The sequence below is a fragment of the Cygnus olor genome, chromosome 8 (genome assembly GCF_009769625.2).
Source record: "Cygnus olor isolate bCygOlo1 chromosome 8, bCygOlo1.pri.v2, whole genome shotgun sequence".
Lineage (NCBI taxonomy): Eukaryota > Metazoa > Chordata > Aves > Anseriformes > Anatidae > Cygnus > Cygnus olor.
Window position 1 is genome coordinate 32,846,852 of NC_049176.1, and position 17,567 is coordinate 32,864,418.

The 17,567-nt window shown below is 42.5% G+C and overlaps 1 protein-coding gene across 3 annotated transcripts; it reads left to right on the plus strand.

Annotated features, from left to right (window-relative positions):
* Positions 1 to 1,386: 1,386 nt before the first annotated feature.
* On the plus strand, positions 1,387 to 15,293 carry LHX8 (LIM homeobox 8). Of its 3 annotated transcripts, none has more exons than XM_040565765.1 (9): positions 1,387 to 1,531; positions 1,925 to 2,092; positions 2,442 to 2,600; positions 5,811 to 5,932; positions 7,444 to 7,664; positions 8,126 to 8,229; positions 11,244 to 11,339; positions 12,439 to 12,622; positions 13,461 to 14,058. In XM_040565765.1, exons 2-9 carry the CDS (start codon positions 2,012 to 2,014, stop codon positions 13,535 to 13,537), a joined length of 1,044 nt encoding a protein of 347 aa, XP_040421699.1. In that variant the 5' UTR covers positions 1,387 to 1,531; positions 1,925 to 2,011; the 3' UTR covers positions 13,538 to 14,058. The 3 variants fall into 3 exon arrangements, with proteins under 3 accessions (XP_040421699.1, XP_040421700.1, XP_040421698.1); XM_040565766.1 differs by lacking the exons at positions 1,387 to 1,531; positions 13,461 to 14,058 and adding exons at positions 1,768 to 1,843; positions 14,716 to 15,293; XM_040565764.1 differs by lacking the exon at positions 1,387 to 1,531 and adding an exon at positions 1,768 to 1,843.
* The last annotated feature ends 2,274 nt before the right edge of the window (positions 15,294 to 17,567 follow it).

Here is a 17,567-nt window from a genome sequence, read left to right on the forward strand (position 1 = left end):
CAGCGGCAGCCCAGGTCGTCCCGCCACGGACGGGGAGCAGAGGGGGCCTTGCGGGAGTCCCGAGGGGAAACCACTGTGCGCGGCTCCCGGGCTGGGACCGGACGGTCCCGCTGCGCGCCCCGATTCTGATTCGCAGCGGCGATTCCCGGGGAAGAGGAGAATTTTCCGGCAGCCGGGGTCCCCGGACATCGCCCTGCGGGGCTGTGTCGGTCACATCGCGGCGGCGCGGGCCCTCGAGATCCCCACACCCCACCATCCGGTCGGCGCGACGGGCGCACGGCGGCCCCGGCCGGGGGCGGCATGGGCAGCAGCCCGAGCCCCACGGGGAGATGCCCGTAAGCCGTTTCCAGACGAGCGAGGAGGGCCGGGCCGGGGCGTCCCGGGACTGACAGGGTACCGCGTCCGCCAGCGAGGACACTCGGGGACCCGACGGGCGCGTCGGACCCTCCCGCTCGGCGTGCCCGGGGCGGGGAGCGAGAACGGAGCGCGCCTGCGGCCGGCCCGCGGCGCCCCGCTCCCGGCGTAGCGGAGGCTGCGCGCCCGCGCCCAGCCCCGGCCGGGACAACCGGCTCCGCCGCCCCTGCGGCTGGGCTGGCTTCCGTCGCGCCATTCTAAACCTCGTCGCAGTCAGAAAAGAGTGCTACTTGCCTGTCTGTCTGAAAGACTTTGTGGCGGCAGCAGCTGTTAGGGATCCTAAGACTAAACTTAAGCGAGACTCTGTCTAGGGTTAGATCAGTTTTAGCTTTGGGCAAACGAGAGACTTACTGGGTATATACCGGATTCACTAAGGCTCGGCGCCGTCACGCACTCAACTACAGTCGTACAGATTCGGGGCCTAGAATTTGAAACAAAAATTTCGGGGGGGCGGGGAGAAGAGCAAGTATTACGGGGTTAGTCCTTTCCTACAACGTTTCAAAAGCAGAACTCTATTTTATCAAACTCGGTATTTCCAACCGTCCGGGCAATTTTCTCAGCTTGATTTACGGAAACGCCACAAAATGTCTCACATCTATCGTCAGAGCAAAAACAAAAAGAGAGGGAGAAAAGGGTGGAAACATAACGACAAGTTTAATTAAAAACACCTGTCTAGTTAAGTACGTGCAGAGAAGCAGATACCCCGATTATTTACCTCACCTGCGATGGACAAGCTGTTGCTTTATTCCCCTGAAACGTCCCGATCACACTAGCAGTATTTGGATGGGGGGGGGGGACGACGACTCTGTGGGGAATGTTTGTAAACGTGGAAAAAGTGTACAAGTAACCCACAGACCCCCTCCGCTAAGAGAAATATTCTAGTTTTCCGGAGAGATGTGAACAGCCGGCTCCTAGCAGCCTCTGTCCACAGCGTGAACAAAGACACGGATGTTAATTAGCAACATCCGTGATCTTTGAGGCTTAATTTCAGAACTGGAGTAATGCTACAGCCTTTGGCCAGCTCAGATGTTCTCTCTTTAGCTTAATGAGAAAGGTTTTGTAATGGGATCTTGGAAGTGCAGAGAAGCGTAGAAACAGCAAAACAGATTTAGGAGTTGTGAGTCTCTCTAAGCTATAGGAATGCGATCGGGCTTTAGGTTTCAGCAGGATGGAAAAACCTTTCCCGTTCACACGTAGCCTTTCTGTCGCGTTTTTCTTTGCTAATACGGAGAGAGGTGTAATTCGAATCTTTGTTTAGACTGGAGGGGGATAGAAGCCGTAGCAAACGATGAAGAGAAACGGGAGGGGTGGGGGTGTCCTCTGTTTTTTTTTTTTTTTTTTTTTTTGGCTGGCTGAACAAAACCTGGTGCGGGCTCGCTGGCGCAGATAACGATCTCGCTCTGTTCGGAAGGCGGGTTTTGCGCAGGAGGTGAGGCCAGCGAGCCCGCGGAAGGCAGGTCCCCGCGCGGCAGGGTCCACCCCCTTGAAAACAAAACTTTTTTTCCTGCAGGCACTGAGAGCAGAGACCCGGAGCAGGGTCCCCGGAGCAGTCTCATCGCGCCCCCGCCGCGGAGCTGGTATGCGGTAGGGTAGTGCCATGTATTGGAAGAGCGACCCGATGTTCGTGTGCAGGCTGGATGACAAGGATCTTCCTGCGCTCGGCGGCCCCTCGGAGAAGGTGAGCGGGGCGGCAGCGCAGTGGGAGCGCGCGGCGGTCACCCGGCAGGGGCTGCACGGAAGCGAGCGCGGCGCCGGTGCCCGGTGCGGGGCGGGTCCCGGGCAGGAGCCCCGTGCCGGCTGGCGGGTTCCGTCTCTCCCCGCTCCAGTCTGGGGGCCCTGGGACCGCCGGCCGTGCCTGCTTGGCGGAGAAGCGCCGGCTCCTGCCGCGACCATCAGCGGGAGGCTCCGGTCGGGCCCTGCAGGTGCTCGCAGACGAGCGGGCCGGGACGGCCGGAGCTCCCCGCCTCTGCTGGGCGAGACTGGCTGCAGCCAGGGCTGACAGCGGTCTCCCGTGCGCTCCCCCGCAGGCGAGCCCCGCGGCGGCCGACGAGGACTCCTGCTCTTCCTCCGCCGCGCTGTCGCCCTCCTCCTCACCGCGGTCCATGGCCTCGGGCTCCGGCTGCGCCCCCAGCAAGTGCGTGTGCAGCAGCTGCGGCCTGGAGATCGTGGACAAGTATCTGCTGAAGGTAAGAGCGTCCGCCGGCCCCTGCCCCTCGGGCGGGGGTCCCAGCCTGACCTGAGACTGCGGCGTCTATGCCGCGACCCGCGCCGCCCCTCCAACTCCGCGGCACAGGCGTCGGCGCGGGGCCGTGGCCGCGGAGGCCGAGCCCGCGGGGGCCGGGCGAAGCCCCGTGCCCGGCCGCCCTCAGCCGGGGGGAGCACGGAGTCCGCCCCCGGGCGGTGCGGGAAGAAGCTCGGCCGGGCCGCGGCGGGCGGCGCTCGGGACGGCGGAGCCTGCCGCGGCAGCGGCGTCCGGCGCCTTGAAGCCGTGCTGGCCTCCTGGCGCACCTGAAGATCATCGGGAACCGAGCTCAACGAGAAAATGCGACAGCGCTGCGAGCGGATAAACGAGCTCTAAGGAAACTTGCCACCCTTTTCTCGCTCGTCTCTGAACCGCTTCCCTTCGCTGTTACTTGAGCAGTTAGCATCCGTAACGATTTTAGCACGTTATTTTCGCTGCAGCCGAGACGGCATGTCCTTCGGCTTGCAGACGTGAGTAGAACTACTGCAGAAACGGCACTTAAAGCTATGAAGCTAACTGCACACCTCTGTGAGGTTTGGGCCTTGCAGGAAAGCTGAAGTGGTATTTATGTTTTGATAAGAGTTTTCTGTTTTGGGGCTGCTTTTTCTTACATTCTCTGTGAGGAGCGTGAAAGAACAATGTTCAGTACATGGATAAGTTCCTGGTTGTGCTTTACGCTCCTGATTAAGCAGTGGTAGCACGACCCATTTTTTTTAGCTATTTTATAATTTTTTTTTAGTGTGATGCCATGAATTTAAAGGCAAAAAGTGCCTATTCAGAAGCATGGAAGCGAGTTACTCCTCTAAAAGGTGTTCTACTAATGTCTGTAAAAGAAGGAAAAACGTGTGATTGCAGAGCAGTTTTGCTAGTCTTAGCATTCAGGACTGAGCAAGATTACTTAAAATCGAAAACCTGGTGGTCTCTAAGTATAAAATTTAAGGCAGTTGGGAGGTGGCTATTTCCCTCTAGGATTACAGCCATTAGTTTTCCTGGATCAGAGTCTTGCCTCTCCACTTTCAAAAGTGAGATTAGAAAATCCTTCTTTCGGTCACTTGATTGCAATAGGTGCAGCTTTTAAATAAAGTCGTATATTCTGCAAAGAGTATGTTGATAGCACCACTGAAAGCATCTAAATAATCTATTTAGATCATTTGTTTTAGATCTCAGTGGTGATGAGGAGGTCAAAGGAATGTGTATGTCAGGTTGGCATTTGTTTAAAACAAGGCTGTTGCAGTTCAGGGAAGCTGTATATCATTTGTGCCAGTAAACCCCAGCCACCATTGTAATAGGCTGGTTTTGCACACGAAGCGTGCTGTGGAACTGGGAGCAGAGCCGACAGAAATTGGTTCTGGTCGCATTAACTCCAGTGATATTTGGGTAGGTCATTTACATCACTGTTTACATCACTGTCTTCTGTCTGAAAAACTGGGATAGTGTGGCTTGGAGAGAGAGACTTCTAAATGATTATTTAGACTTCAAACATTATTCCCTTCTATATAGGTGGTGAAAGAAATCTGTGGTGGGTGCCTGGTAATCTTGCTGATCATCAGCAGCGTATATTCTAATTTCAGCCCTGTAAATTAACAAATAAGAAGGTAGATGGATGACATCAACCTGGGCATGTAACAAAGCTACTGATTTCTTCTATGGAAGAGCATTAGCCTCTCAAGAGCAGTCAGTGCAACGAGCTTTGTGTTGTGGGATGTCAGCTCGTGCCTTGCACCACTGATGCTGCGCGGAGCTGTGTGCCAGCAGCCTGGCTGTGCATGGGATCCCCTTGCCTGCTCTAGGGGTCCTGGTATGGGCTGTTGTGGGCGTCGCCTGGCAAGCCTTTGTGTGCAGAAGCATTGTGTGGGCTTGGTCTGGCCCAAAAGCTGCTGTCCTGTATCTGTCTGCAGTGCATCCATTTTAAAAAATAGTTGTGAGACTCAATTTGGCGACAGCTGTTATCAACGGTTTTACATTATACTGTGGTGTAAGTTTGTCAGACTATGAAAATATGGCTGCCAACAAGAATAAATCTTGAGGGAGCATTGGGCAGCTGCAAGATGTAATATTAAAACCTGAAGAATGACTGAAATGGGCTTTTCCAGCTCGATCTGTAAGATTTGATACCTTACTTTCTCTTTCTCTGGCTTGTCTGGCAGCATTTTTATGAAAGGAACATCCTGGATTATCTCAAATCTGCCGTTTTGCCATTCACAGTATATGGGCTGAAGATCTTAGTGTTTGCTATAGGATGAGAAATGGACACAGGACGCTTAAAAATAAAAATCCATATATCTAAACTTGCTGGTTGTTTGCTTTATGTAATTTCTCCTATAAAATCTAGAATTATCTAAACAGCTATTACTTTTGTGGTCAGTGGGAGTCTTAGGTTTTCAAATCAAGTTATTTAGCTGGTGTGTAATGCACAACATGTTCGTGACAAAGAATTTTCTTTATAAGAATGAAGAAATGAAAATTCCACATAACTTATTTGCCCAAAACTTATACACGGCTTTTCAAAACTCCTGATTTGCTACTGCTTTCCATGACTATAACTAATTGTGGACATTACATCTTAAACGATCGTTGAGTTTGCTATAAAAAACACTGCTGATGTGTTGAAGTTCTCAATCCATTCCCTAACTTTGCTTTATCAGAAATCTGGCAATTGATGATATGGTGTGTTTCTACTTGACAGGCCATGTTTTGGTTTTGCTTCGGTACTTTCATTTTAAAATTTCAAATCACTTTGCAAAGTTTGTTCTTTGTTAAGCAGGAGTTTCTGCTGACTGGGAAACAGGAGCATGTAAGTTAGCAGTAAGGTCATGTGAGGCCAAAACTTGCTCTGTTACTGTAATACTGTGAGAACAGAACTGGTCACAAAATATCTGTGTAGAACTTGAATCTCTTGCTTCCTCTTCCTGTGCTTTTAATTACAAAGCCACGAAAGCATATCCTGAAGACCTCCATCAAATTCATTAACCCCTAATATGTATGCAGTTCTATAGGCAGTTTTGCCTTGAAGATAAATTTTTTGTGAATCGCAATATGGGTTGTTTATGGTCTTTTCTGTTTGTATGAAAAAAGAAAAAAAGGTCTTCTTCCACTAATATTAGTATTTTATATTTACAAACTGAAGGGTATCTTTCTTTTGGTGTTCTTGCAGGTAAACGACCTCTGCTGGCATGTGCGCTGTCTCTCATGCAGTGTTTGCAGAACGTCTCTAGGAAGGCATACCAGCTGTTACATCAAAGATAAAGATATCTTCTGCAAACTTGATTATTTCAGGTATATCATGTAGCAATATAATTTTCTTAAATAAAATATCACACTTTCTTGTCAGGTTTTGCTTTGTCTGTAACTAAAATGTGTGTTTAGATTATCTGCTTTCTTTTTTGTTGCCAGTTTTTTAAGTAATTGAACTATTGAGATTTTTTTTTTGTAGAGGGATTTGGGAAACCCCCAGTCTGCCTAATGTACCTACATACCAAGTCTTTTTTTCTTTAAGTTATGCCTAGCTACTGCATTCATAGAATAATTTACCTCTGTACGCACGGAGGGTGGAAATGTTAGTCAAAATCCCTATCAAAATCAAGTTGTAAATCTATCATGTGCAATGAATCAGCATTATCTAAGGGTGATTGAGAATACAAGGTAGAGTTGAGATGATTTTTTGTTTGGACTGTCACTCTCACTGGTATGAGACATAGGATATTCCAAGGAAATACTAAAACAACCCGAAATAAATCTCTTAATCTTTAAAAGAAGCTTGCAGCAGTTATACCTTTCTATGATCAATTTGATTTAAATGTGAAATGCTCTTCAAGATTAATATATAATCGTGTAAGGAAGAATATTATTAATTCTGGCTAGCATTAAAAGACTTTCTGGCCCCAGTACTTAAGATATCAAATAGTCAGTTCAGTAAGCAGGAAAAAAAGTTGTTGTTAATTTTGGTGTGACTACTAGTACTTCCCCAGACCAAGATATTTATGGGATTCCTATCTGTGTAGTGAATGGATTATGGTCAGCTAGTCATTTTTGACATGGAGGGAGGGAGCAGGCTGAATACTGAAGACATTTGGAAGAACAAAATTAATTTTATGGGACTTAAAAAAAAAAAAAAAAAAAAAAAAACCTCAAGTCTGCAAAGATTTTTCAGAATGTTTATACATAATTCAACATATCCTGGTTGCTAGTTTCCTCTTGAAAGAGCAAAATTCTACAGTAGCGATGTAAATATTTGTCTGTATTTGAATTTCTTTTAAAGATGAAAAATCATAAACATTATGGTAATTAAGGAAATTGCTCTGGAGATATAGGTTTTCCCCCTTCTGCTAAAAGGGTCAAAATGATTAGTGAAGGATAATGTAGCTAAATTATATGGACTACCACTACAGTAATGTGAAATTTATTTGAATAACTGGGAGAATTTTGAACGTGAGGTCTGCTGTTTTTATCTCCCACTGACAGCTTTTGAAAGAGATTGCTTTTGTAAAAGGAAAGATGAATTTTGAATTCGTTTTATAGGTTAGATGTTTTGATTTTTGCCCTTTGCCTTAAGGAAATCATTAACTTCTGTAGTTCAGTAGTAGTCTTGCCTTAAGTTAGCACATACAGACTTGCTGATTTTGTTGCAGTTAACATGCAATTATGTAGTCCTTTAGTTCTGTGTGGTCAACTTGGTGTGGATCTCAGCTGAGCTTCCACATCACATAGACACTGACACTCCTGGAGTGACTGCCCAAGATGGTTAGTGTCTGAGATTTTAGCCTTCTGTTGGCCTTTGTTATTTGCAGGCGGTATGGCACCCGCTGTTCCCGCTGTGGGAGGCACATTCATTCTACTGACTGGGTCCGGAGGGCTAAAGGAAATGTATATCACTTGGCGTGTTTTGCCTGCTTCTCCTGCAAAAGACAACTTTCTACTGGAGAGGAATTTGCTTTGGTCGAAGAGAAAGTCCTATGTAGAGTACATTATGACTGCATGTTGGACAATCTGAAAAGAGAAGTTGAAAATGGTAACATCCAGCTTTTAAGAACTGTTTGTGGTTTATTTTTAATTAAATTGTTGGGTTTTACTTCATCTTCCTTATTAAAATAGGTAATTATCTAGCTTTGCAAAGTCTGGAAGCACAGGTTCTTGAATTAAAATAATGTGCAAATTATTTGATGTATGAAAGTTTTTTTTTATTTTGCGTTTGTGTAACTTGTTTCCTATCCTAAGGAAGAGAAAGTAAAGCGTATCTCATTGATAAAATGTCATGTGGGTTCTATCCCTTCCATTTTTTCCAAGGGAGTCAATTGGGGTGTTTTGGGTGATGGTGCCAGATCAATTTAACTTTGAGCAAAACATAATTTTTCTCAAGATGAAATTCAGCTGGTGAGCTACTGCTAGTTACTGTTGGAGGACAGCCTGATTTATGAATAACATAATTTTGAATGCTTAGGATACAGCATTGTTTTCTTTTTAATGCTTCAGGTAATGGGATTAATGTGGAAGGAGCATTGCTAACAGAACAAGATGTTAATCATCCAAAGCCAGCAAAAAGAGCTCGGACCAGCTTCACAGCAGATCAACTCCAGGTAAATGCAGTGCTAAGAACTTGAGTATTTCAGATTTATGCAGGACATAACTTCTGAACTGATAGGAAGACAGATGCGGGGGGTGGGGGCGGGGGAGATGGAGGGAGGTTTGTATGCTTTAAACTATTTCATAAACTATCAAGACAGAGCATGTTTCTGGAATAGTTTGTCTGTTTCAATGGTTTCATATGAAATAGTTACCCTTCAAGCTTTTTTTTTTTTTCCCTGAGGGCAGCTGGTAATCCTGCAGAGTGGAAACAAAAAGGTTGATCTATTCGATTGCTTGATGACATCTATTTGATCAGACATTTACATCACTACGCATAATAGAGAATATTTTTAGAATTACGTAGTATTATGAGTTGCTAGAGATGGGTACTGTATATGACTTAAAGACATTAAGAGGCAGGAAGCCTGGATTTTGTTGTGTACAATAAAGACTGTAAAAGTTTGTGTTCTCAAACTGGGTAAGTATTGTGGGTTCCTGTTTATATTCACGTGAACACATCTCAACTCTTGTCAATTAAATTTTCTTGTTTCTCTTTGATTTATGAGGAGGATGAGCAGTAGTTGTCATTTCTTATCACCATTGGTTCATCTAAAGCACGTCAATTCAGCATCTAATTCATGTCAATACTTGCTTTTTAGATCACATTACAGTCTTGGCTATATTTACGTGCGCTAGGAAGATAGACTATCAATAGGGACTCATCCTTGCTTTCCTTCCTTCTCTTCCCTTCTCTCAGCCTTTACAAAATGCTTCACAGGCATACTAATTCTCGAAGTATCTTTGAGCTTTGCTGCTGCCTGTTAAAACATACTAAGCTCTGTAGTCTTGGTATCATGTTTCAAGAGCCTAGCATTGGTATTTAATGTTGCATGTTTTTTTGGGGGGGAGGGACTGGGGGGAACAGGGGACTTTTTCACAGAGCTGGGTGGAGTAAAATACAGGAAAAGTGCATTTGAAGTTCTTGGCAGCAGTTCTCTTACTGTCTAATTTTTTCTTGATCGTGCATTATTGAAACACATTTTTTCAATATCCCATTATGCTAGCTCAACCACTAGTTATATTCCTTTCCATTGTCAGGACGAAAGGGAAGTGGGAACCTAGGAAGTCTGAAAGTATCAAATAAAAAATCTTTGTATGGTCAAGCCTGCCCTGAAGGGGGAGGGATAGGGACTGCCTCCATCTGCTCTGCTTTCAAGGCTTCTTTTATTGTTGCTATCTTGGCAAGAGTTAGCTCTGGACTGCCTGAAATATGAGTAATTTCTCCCTCTGGATCACCAGTTCACTAAATTAGAAAAACACCATGATCGGGGCCAGCTCCCCATGAAAGGGGTAGTAGCGAGACCAGACTTAGAGGCTTCAACCTGTAGTGGGAAGGAAGCTACAGCATTCTCCCTAATTTTAGCTACATCTCCCCACATTCAGTTTATAACATATCTTCAGCGAGTTTTTGGATGCACACTGCCACTACACCACTGTTGTTTTTTTTTTGGTGTCTCAGTCGAAGTTCTGTCTTTTCATCCTGTCCTCCTCTTGTCCATGGTAAAAGCAGTTGAGGGAAACTAAGCAGAGATATAATAACATGTGCATCGTTTAAGCAGCACTGTATAACATGACATGTGGCTGTTCAAAGCTTAGTTTGCTATTTCATCCATTACTGGAGACAAGGTGTTATTAGTCCGGAGCAAGGGTACCAGCAATAAACTGAAAAGAGCATAAGGCAAGGATGTTAAGCTTGAACTTCCGCAGAAGGGGGTCTTTCTTTTCCAACACCAACTGAATGGGAGATAGGCCCAACTATCAGAGCAGGAACTGTATTCGGGGCTCCTTCTGGTTTGACATCAATGAAACTTTCATGTTCTCTTTTCCTGTTTTAAATAGATTGTAACCTACTTCAGCAGATACGTGATCTCTTAAGGCTTCTTGTTTTAAGACACTTGCTGTCTGTTCAGTGCCTCAGTCTCTGTACCTGTCCTTGATATAAGACTTGATTTCCAGTAAGAGAAGCATCAGAGGAAAGAGCCACTGTCAGAGTGGCAGTGTATAATAGTATGCTTCATGAAGTACTTCTTGTTCAGAAGGATATCTGTCCTCTTTGTTTTTGTATGGAGTTCAGTTGGAAAATAAATAGTTCCAACACTTCCGAATGTGAGGAGTAGTAGTCTGAATCCTTCAAATAGGCAAAATGTGCGGAGCATCAAGGGACAAAATCCAGAAATGAGAAACTAGTTTACTAAGTTGCTGAAGAAATCTCACAGAAATCCAAGTCTTACTTCCTTAAATAAGGTAAACTCTTACAGGCTTCAGAGTTGTTCAGGATGCAGGCCAGGTTGACATCTCTGCTTCCTCAAAAATCGTAGCTGATATCACAATGACAAGTGTTCACTTCAGTCTTCATTAAAAAGAAGAATCAAACCAAAGAGTTGCGTAGCGCAGGTCAGTCAGGGTGGAGCCTGTGTGTCTCTTATCAGTGAAAAGTAAATGAGGTACAAAGAGCTTCCAAGTTGCCTGCATCCTCCAAGTAGCTGAAAAGAGGATTGAGTTGCTCCATATAATACAAGATGCCAATAGTGATTGACAAGTTCAGAAAGGCCAGTCAAAACTCATTCCTTCCTTATGCTGTGCTCTGTGGTCTGATGCTTAAGACGTTTTCTTTATCAAGCATGTTTGAATCACTTTGCAGTGGATTTTCTCCTGCAATCCTTTTAGTGCAATCATAACAGAATGCTTTGTCCATGTTTGACTATTTCCAAGCAGAATTCATTTCTTTCATTTCTCAAAAATGTCTTGATTCAGATAAACAGAAAAAGGGGCTTGTATTTTGGATTTGATTTTTGCAGATTTTTTTTTTTGTTTCCCTAATGTACTGGGGGCTGTTTGGAGACTAGTGGTTAAAGCAGTTTCCTGAAAGCATTGAAGGAGAAGGGTAATAGTCTGAGAAGAGTCTATAATGCCACTCTAAAGACTGCACAAAAATAACTTGCAATCTCTTATCTTTCCTTTTCAGGTTATGCAAGCACAGTTTGCTCAGGACAACAATCCAGATGCACAAACACTTCAGAAACTGGCAGAAAGAACAGGCCTGAGCAGGCGTGTTATACAGGTGACACTGCTAAGTTACTTGACTAGCAATCTGGTACTCATCCATTGGAAATGCTTGATGACAAATCAACAATAGCAATGTAGTTACTGTGAGATTTAAAAAAATCTAATCTGGTGGTTTTAACACAACTTTGAACAACATCTTTAGTCAGGAGTAGGTCTAGAACCAAAGTGCTGATTTGGATGATTTGCTGTAGTCCTCTTGTGCTTTGTGTGGAGGATTAATAATCTTCCAGGAAGAAACTTCTTAGCCTAAATAGTATATAAATTGGCACTAAGCTTTTTCTAAATATAAATTTGTGATTTCAGTAGCCTGTTCTTAAGAGCTGCACTTTTTGAAAATGGCTTGTGATATGTAACACAGACATGAGGATTAAGTATCTAGTGATTTAAGTATATAGTGGTTTAGAGAGCAGAGTTGAAATAAATGCCTAACCCATTCAAAACCGAGAAATACAAACTTAGATTCTTACTTTGCTTGAAGATGCCTCTCAGCAATCGTTATATTCATCCTCTTTTTACATATACATATTTTTACATATGATATAACTTATAAATTTTATTGTAAATAAAAAGAAACTTGCAGTTCCCTTGTCTCATCCTAGCTCAGAAGACTGACAATGCTTCTGTGGAAGCGAGGTATCTGGTAGCTGTGATTAAGCTTTTAAAAAAATTGAAGCTTGCTTGCTTCTCAGCATGAAAAAGGAAAACTGGTATCCTGTGAAAATCTGTCCTGCTGCCAGCAGTGTTCAGGCACAGATGGCTCTGACCAGTTGTGTGTCTGGGGGCAGCAGTCTAAACTGTGCTGCTGGGCTGTTGTGGGTGCTGCTCCTCAGCCCAGCCAGGCACTTGCCTCAGGAACCATGCAGCCCCTCCCAGTGCCTGTCCTCTGTGGGCTACTGGTTGCTACAGAAGCCTTCCTGACTTTTCTGCATGTGCTTAAGGCAATCTTAAACCATGCAGTCTTGATATTTCTTCTTTTGGACCGTCAGTGTTATGTTGAAGGCCAAATTAACTAACTGATCTGAGGTTTTTTATCAAGTTCATGTCAAAGCAGAATGCAATCGATCAACATGATGTAAATTTTTCCCCCTTTTCAGGTGTGGTTTCAAAATTGTAGAGCACGCCATAAGAAACATGTTAGTCCTAATCATTCATCTACTGCTCCTGTCACAGCAGTTCAGCCCTCCAGGCTGTCTCCACCCATGTTAGAAGAAATGGCATACTCAGCATATGTACCCCAAGATGGGACTATGTTAACTGCTCTACATAGTTATATGGATGGTAGGTACAACAACTTTCCATATCCAAGTAAAATCGTTTTTGACTGTAGCAAGAACAGTTTACCAAGCATCAGTTAAAGAAGCTTACCGGATTTCTCATTTCCAGTATTCTTTATAGAATATCTTAATACTGTATTTGCTGTCTGTGCCTCATTAAGAAGTGTGCCACTTCTAGCAATAGCCCTTCACTGTAATAGTGTAGCTGAAGATCTGGGTGTGAAGACCACCTCTTGTACTTCCTCCAAACTATGAACATTAGTAATAAGAATTCAAACACTTTAAAATATTTGTGGTGTATTTTCCCCTATATCTAATTTAAGTGAAAACTGTTCACTATCCAGCCCCCAACTCTTACCCCATGGATTGTATGTGTACTAAATCCAGCAACTGCACTGAAAAACTTCATCTTCCTTCACAGTAATGCACAGTGGGTGGGGAGGCTGGGAAGGGGAGGAACCTGGTTTTCAAAAACTTTTGTCATTGTGTTGTTTGACCTGGCAAGTCAACTTTGTCTCCTACTTATGATTAGGAGAGACTGAAGGATTTGGAAGCACTGGACTCTGAGCTGCATGTGTGGCCTGAGTTCATTCTTCTCAAAAACAGTGGTGTAAAGTGGACTGTGGATGAAGGCGTGTGGACACTGAGCCCAAAGTGCGGGGTTGGTGGAAGTGTCTGTGATGCCAGCTGGTACCTCCTGGTGTCAGACTTGGCTAGAAAAACAAAGCTTGCTTAGGTGGTTGGGGACTAGTGAACCATTATTTACCCAGTGGGTTTTTACTAGCTAATAATCTTTTTCTACCTCCAATGAAGTTGACCAGTAAATCTTTCTGTCTTTGTAGCTCATTCACCTACAGCTCTTGGACTCCAGCCTTTGCTACCCCATTCAATGACACAACTGCCAATAAGTCATACCTAATTCCTTTCTGTCAGGGATATAAGCTAGTAAGGATGTAATCTTAAGTCATTTATTGTGTATGAAAATATCATTGGAAAGATATTAATGTTAACTTTTTATTTAACATCTAAAGCATTTTCAAGACCACTTTTGCTGCCCAGGTATGTAAGTATGTATTTAGCCTGCAAGACACTTTTATGGATTCCGCATAAATAAATATTACATTGTTTACAAGCCTTATTAAACACCTTTTTGTATTGTCTGGAAGTAGTCCACTCTAGTTATGTATTTGTTAATTTATTTGTCATCAAAAGAGCACTTTGCCTAAAAGAAAGGACTGACAATTGTGCAAAATGTTTACAATTCTTTGTGAAATCGTAGTTTATCATTAGTTTGTATCTGTAAGTTATTGCTAAAAGTATTACCTGTATTTGAGTTGTATACAGCCTATATGTTAAAGCTTATTTCTGTGAGTTTACAAAAATTTTGGTTGCAAATATTTTCAACATGAACTAAATAAAGTTTCTGCTGTAGCATGCTAAGCAAAAATGTTGCTGTGTTTATGGTTGCACTGTGATCATTTGTGAAGTGTTTAGCTTAAATCTTCATATTTTAAGAAAAGGATGCTGGTATACTTAGGCTGCACCAGACTCTTTCAGGTGTGTTCATCTGTCCTAACTGATTTTAAAAATACTTCGAATGAGTTTAGATTTGTCTTGAAATGCCTCAAATAAGTACTCCTTTAATGTAAGTATACACAGCAGTGCTTCTCCTGAGGGTGAGGGTGCATACCTGCAATGTGAGGGAAATTGTGGATATACAGGGCAGATTTTAACTGTGACTGAAGTTAGTGAGTGGAGGACCTAAATTTAAATCCACTTTAGTACTTTGCATTTGTACTAGTTCAGCTTCTGATTTTTTTTCAGGATTTTTGCCTTCCGATTTTGTTAAGCAGGAGGATGACTAATATGTAATACTTAAATAGTCTGCATTTTTAAAGTAACATCTAGTTCAGTATTTTGACTGACCTGTATCAAACTGCACCTTAATAGAAATAGGAATTCAGTCAAATGCTGAAAAGTATGCCGTGTTTAACAGTTGTTGTGCTAAGCCTTAATTGAAAAGTATGTCTTGACACGCTGATTTGATGGATAAAGGCTAGCGTATACCATGAACTGAACTGACTTTTGTCTTCACAGACTAGTTTCCTTCAAGGATTTAAGACGGGTAGATCCCATCTGCACACTTAAACCTTACTTGCATCAGAAGGAAATCGTACTTTTGAAGGTGTGTGTGTGTCCTTTTTTCCTCTCCAACTGAGTTAGTCTCTCTAATGTGTCAAATTTCATAACTGTTCTGGTCAAACCATTTCAATGTGTTAATAAAGGTAGAATTCTCCCACCACAGAAAGTTGATGGCTTTTAAGAGCATAGTTTCAATGCCAAGCTTTGAATTATTCATGTTCCATAAATTAAATGTCAGTGCTATTTGCAGTGCAACTCACAGATGCTCAAGCTAATCTGAGTAGCAAAAGTAATCTCTTTGCACTGGCACAGTGCTTTGTCTAGGCTAGTATACCCTGCCACAACATCTCTCAAATAATGCTTAAGACACAGGGTGTTGTAGAACTTGACTGACTTTACATTTTCTTCCAACATGTATCATTGAAATTCTCTGGGTGGAACATTGAACTGAATGCATCACTTTCAGTAGCTAAGATAGCCCCATATATCTGCATGATACAAAATTGTATGCATAGCAGTAGACAGATGAGTTCTTGTTTTGTTGTCTGATATGTAAGCAGGACAACCTTACTGCTGAAGCTTTCAGTTAAACGTTAACTGATGCTAATTTAGTTCTCAACATAAATTGGTAATGTAAAATACTAAGTTGTCATGTTTTTAAAATGCATCTTGACTTATACATAATCTCTTTAAAGAAAAGTAATTATTCACTCTAATTTGAAGGACTTAAGCAGCTTCAGGTTGCTTAAGACAAAGTAAGGCCAGACCTATTTATGAAATATCCCATTCTGTCCAGTTCCACAGTTGGAGTAGGATTAAAGTAAACAGTGAGCAATTTTCCCACTTCCCAGTGAAAATAGGAAGCAGGAGATATCATCTTTGGCTATTGTGAATGGATGAGCAGCTATTTATAAAGTGAGGCTGGGGAAATGTGGAGTTGAAAATAGGAAGTTCCAGGAGAGGATCTGGACTTTGAGCGTTGCCTTTGAGAACATAAGACCTGTGCTACTGGCCTGCCTTGAATTGGCTGCAGTTGCTAGGCTGCATGGAGTAGACAAGGTGTATGGAAAACCAGGAGTCTTAGTCTGGTGCTCTCGGCTGAAGCTGTTGCTGTACCATGACTTGCAAGTTTGAATGGTTTTTCTTTTTTCTGCTGGTTGTGTGCTCACTTGCATTTTTGACAGCATGTGCTGCTGAACTCCTCTGACACTGGAGCTGTTTTTACTGCTTCCTGCTGTTTTAAAAGAGTAACACACTGCTGTGCTGAGAAAATTTGTGGGATGCATTTACAGGAAGAGAATGTGGCTATTGCTACAGCAGGAGCATAAAGTAGTATGTTTAGTGCCTTTTAGGCTCAATATATTTGACTTAAAATTGAAAAGCAATGTTGTATGAAATAAACTAATTCACAAAATAAATTGGTTTTAACATGTGACTTAGAAGTGATGTATCTTGAACAGAAAAAAAGGTAGAGCTGTGCTTAGTGCTCTACTTCTTGGGTTACTTTGCAGAAAAACTCATTCATCCCTCTGATTCTAAACTGTTTAGCCTACAAGGTAGGATAGCACTTCATACAAACTACACTGAAACTTAGCAAAGAAATCCAAAATGGAACTAATGATGTAAAATATATTTTGCACCCAGAGGTTCTCAAAGGAAGAAATATCACTAACAAAATTAAAGCTCTGTCTTGAAAGTACTGAGAAGACTGGCTATCAACTCCCAGCCCTCTTTCCCTTCCTTCCCTGACCTGTATAACTAATACGTTGTTGGGGATGGCTTGTGTATTACTGTGTGTCAGGACAAGTAACTGTAACTGCTCTGCAAAATACAGCTTAAAATTCATTCTATTCAGCCTGTTGTAGGAAGAGGGGAAAATATAGATGAAAAAATCTTTGCAGTACAAGTTTCAGAAAATCTGTAAAGGATGTCTGCTATTAGAATCTAGTAGTAGTTCAGTTTGCAAGGTACAGAAGTATCTATTGCTCTAGAATCTCCAAGATCCTTCAGAGATATTTCAAACTTAGTATTTAAATTAAATACTGGGATATAAATCCTTTGAAACTCCATCTACTCAGTGGAAGTATGGGTTTGTGTTTATAATGCAAACAAATCTGAGAAGTTTTTGGGTATTTTCTAGTCTACTTTTCACTCCAATGAGCAAATTCCTCCTAGATACTGCTAATAGAGATGTTTGTCTAAACTGTTCTTAAATGTCTCCAGTGGTAGAAATTTTTACAGAACCCTCAGGAAATCTGGCACTTAAAATAAATAAAAATAATACTTTTTCTCTACCAAACAAGTCTGATTCATTGAGTTTTTTGCACTAAGTTTTATTTGTGAGTTGTCTAATTGTTTCTGTGCTGTTTTTGTCCATCTTCTTGAAGCGCAACTCAGTTTTAGCAAAGTCCTTAATGATGCTCAGCAGGAAGATTAGGGCATGTAGGTTGCTCATTGCTATGTGTTCCAGGATGATGACTGCTTTTCTTCTAATAGCACCACATTCTATTTGTGACCAGCTGTTATTTTGTCTCCTGTTTACAATTCTCCATAGATTATTGCAGCCTAGGTAAGCAGCTTATATTTTGCTGTACTGAATTTCACCCCACTTCTTTCTTACTATTTCTCCAAATTGTCAATCATTCTGAATCATGGTTCTGCATTCCCCTGTATTGCTTGTCTTGTGTTGTCAGAAAATTCACTAAGAATCTCTTTACACTGTCATCTGTGTAGTTAACTAAAATACTGACTAGAGCCTGATTCTTCTGTAATTCCATTTTTTAAATAGGAGAATGTATCATCTGAGT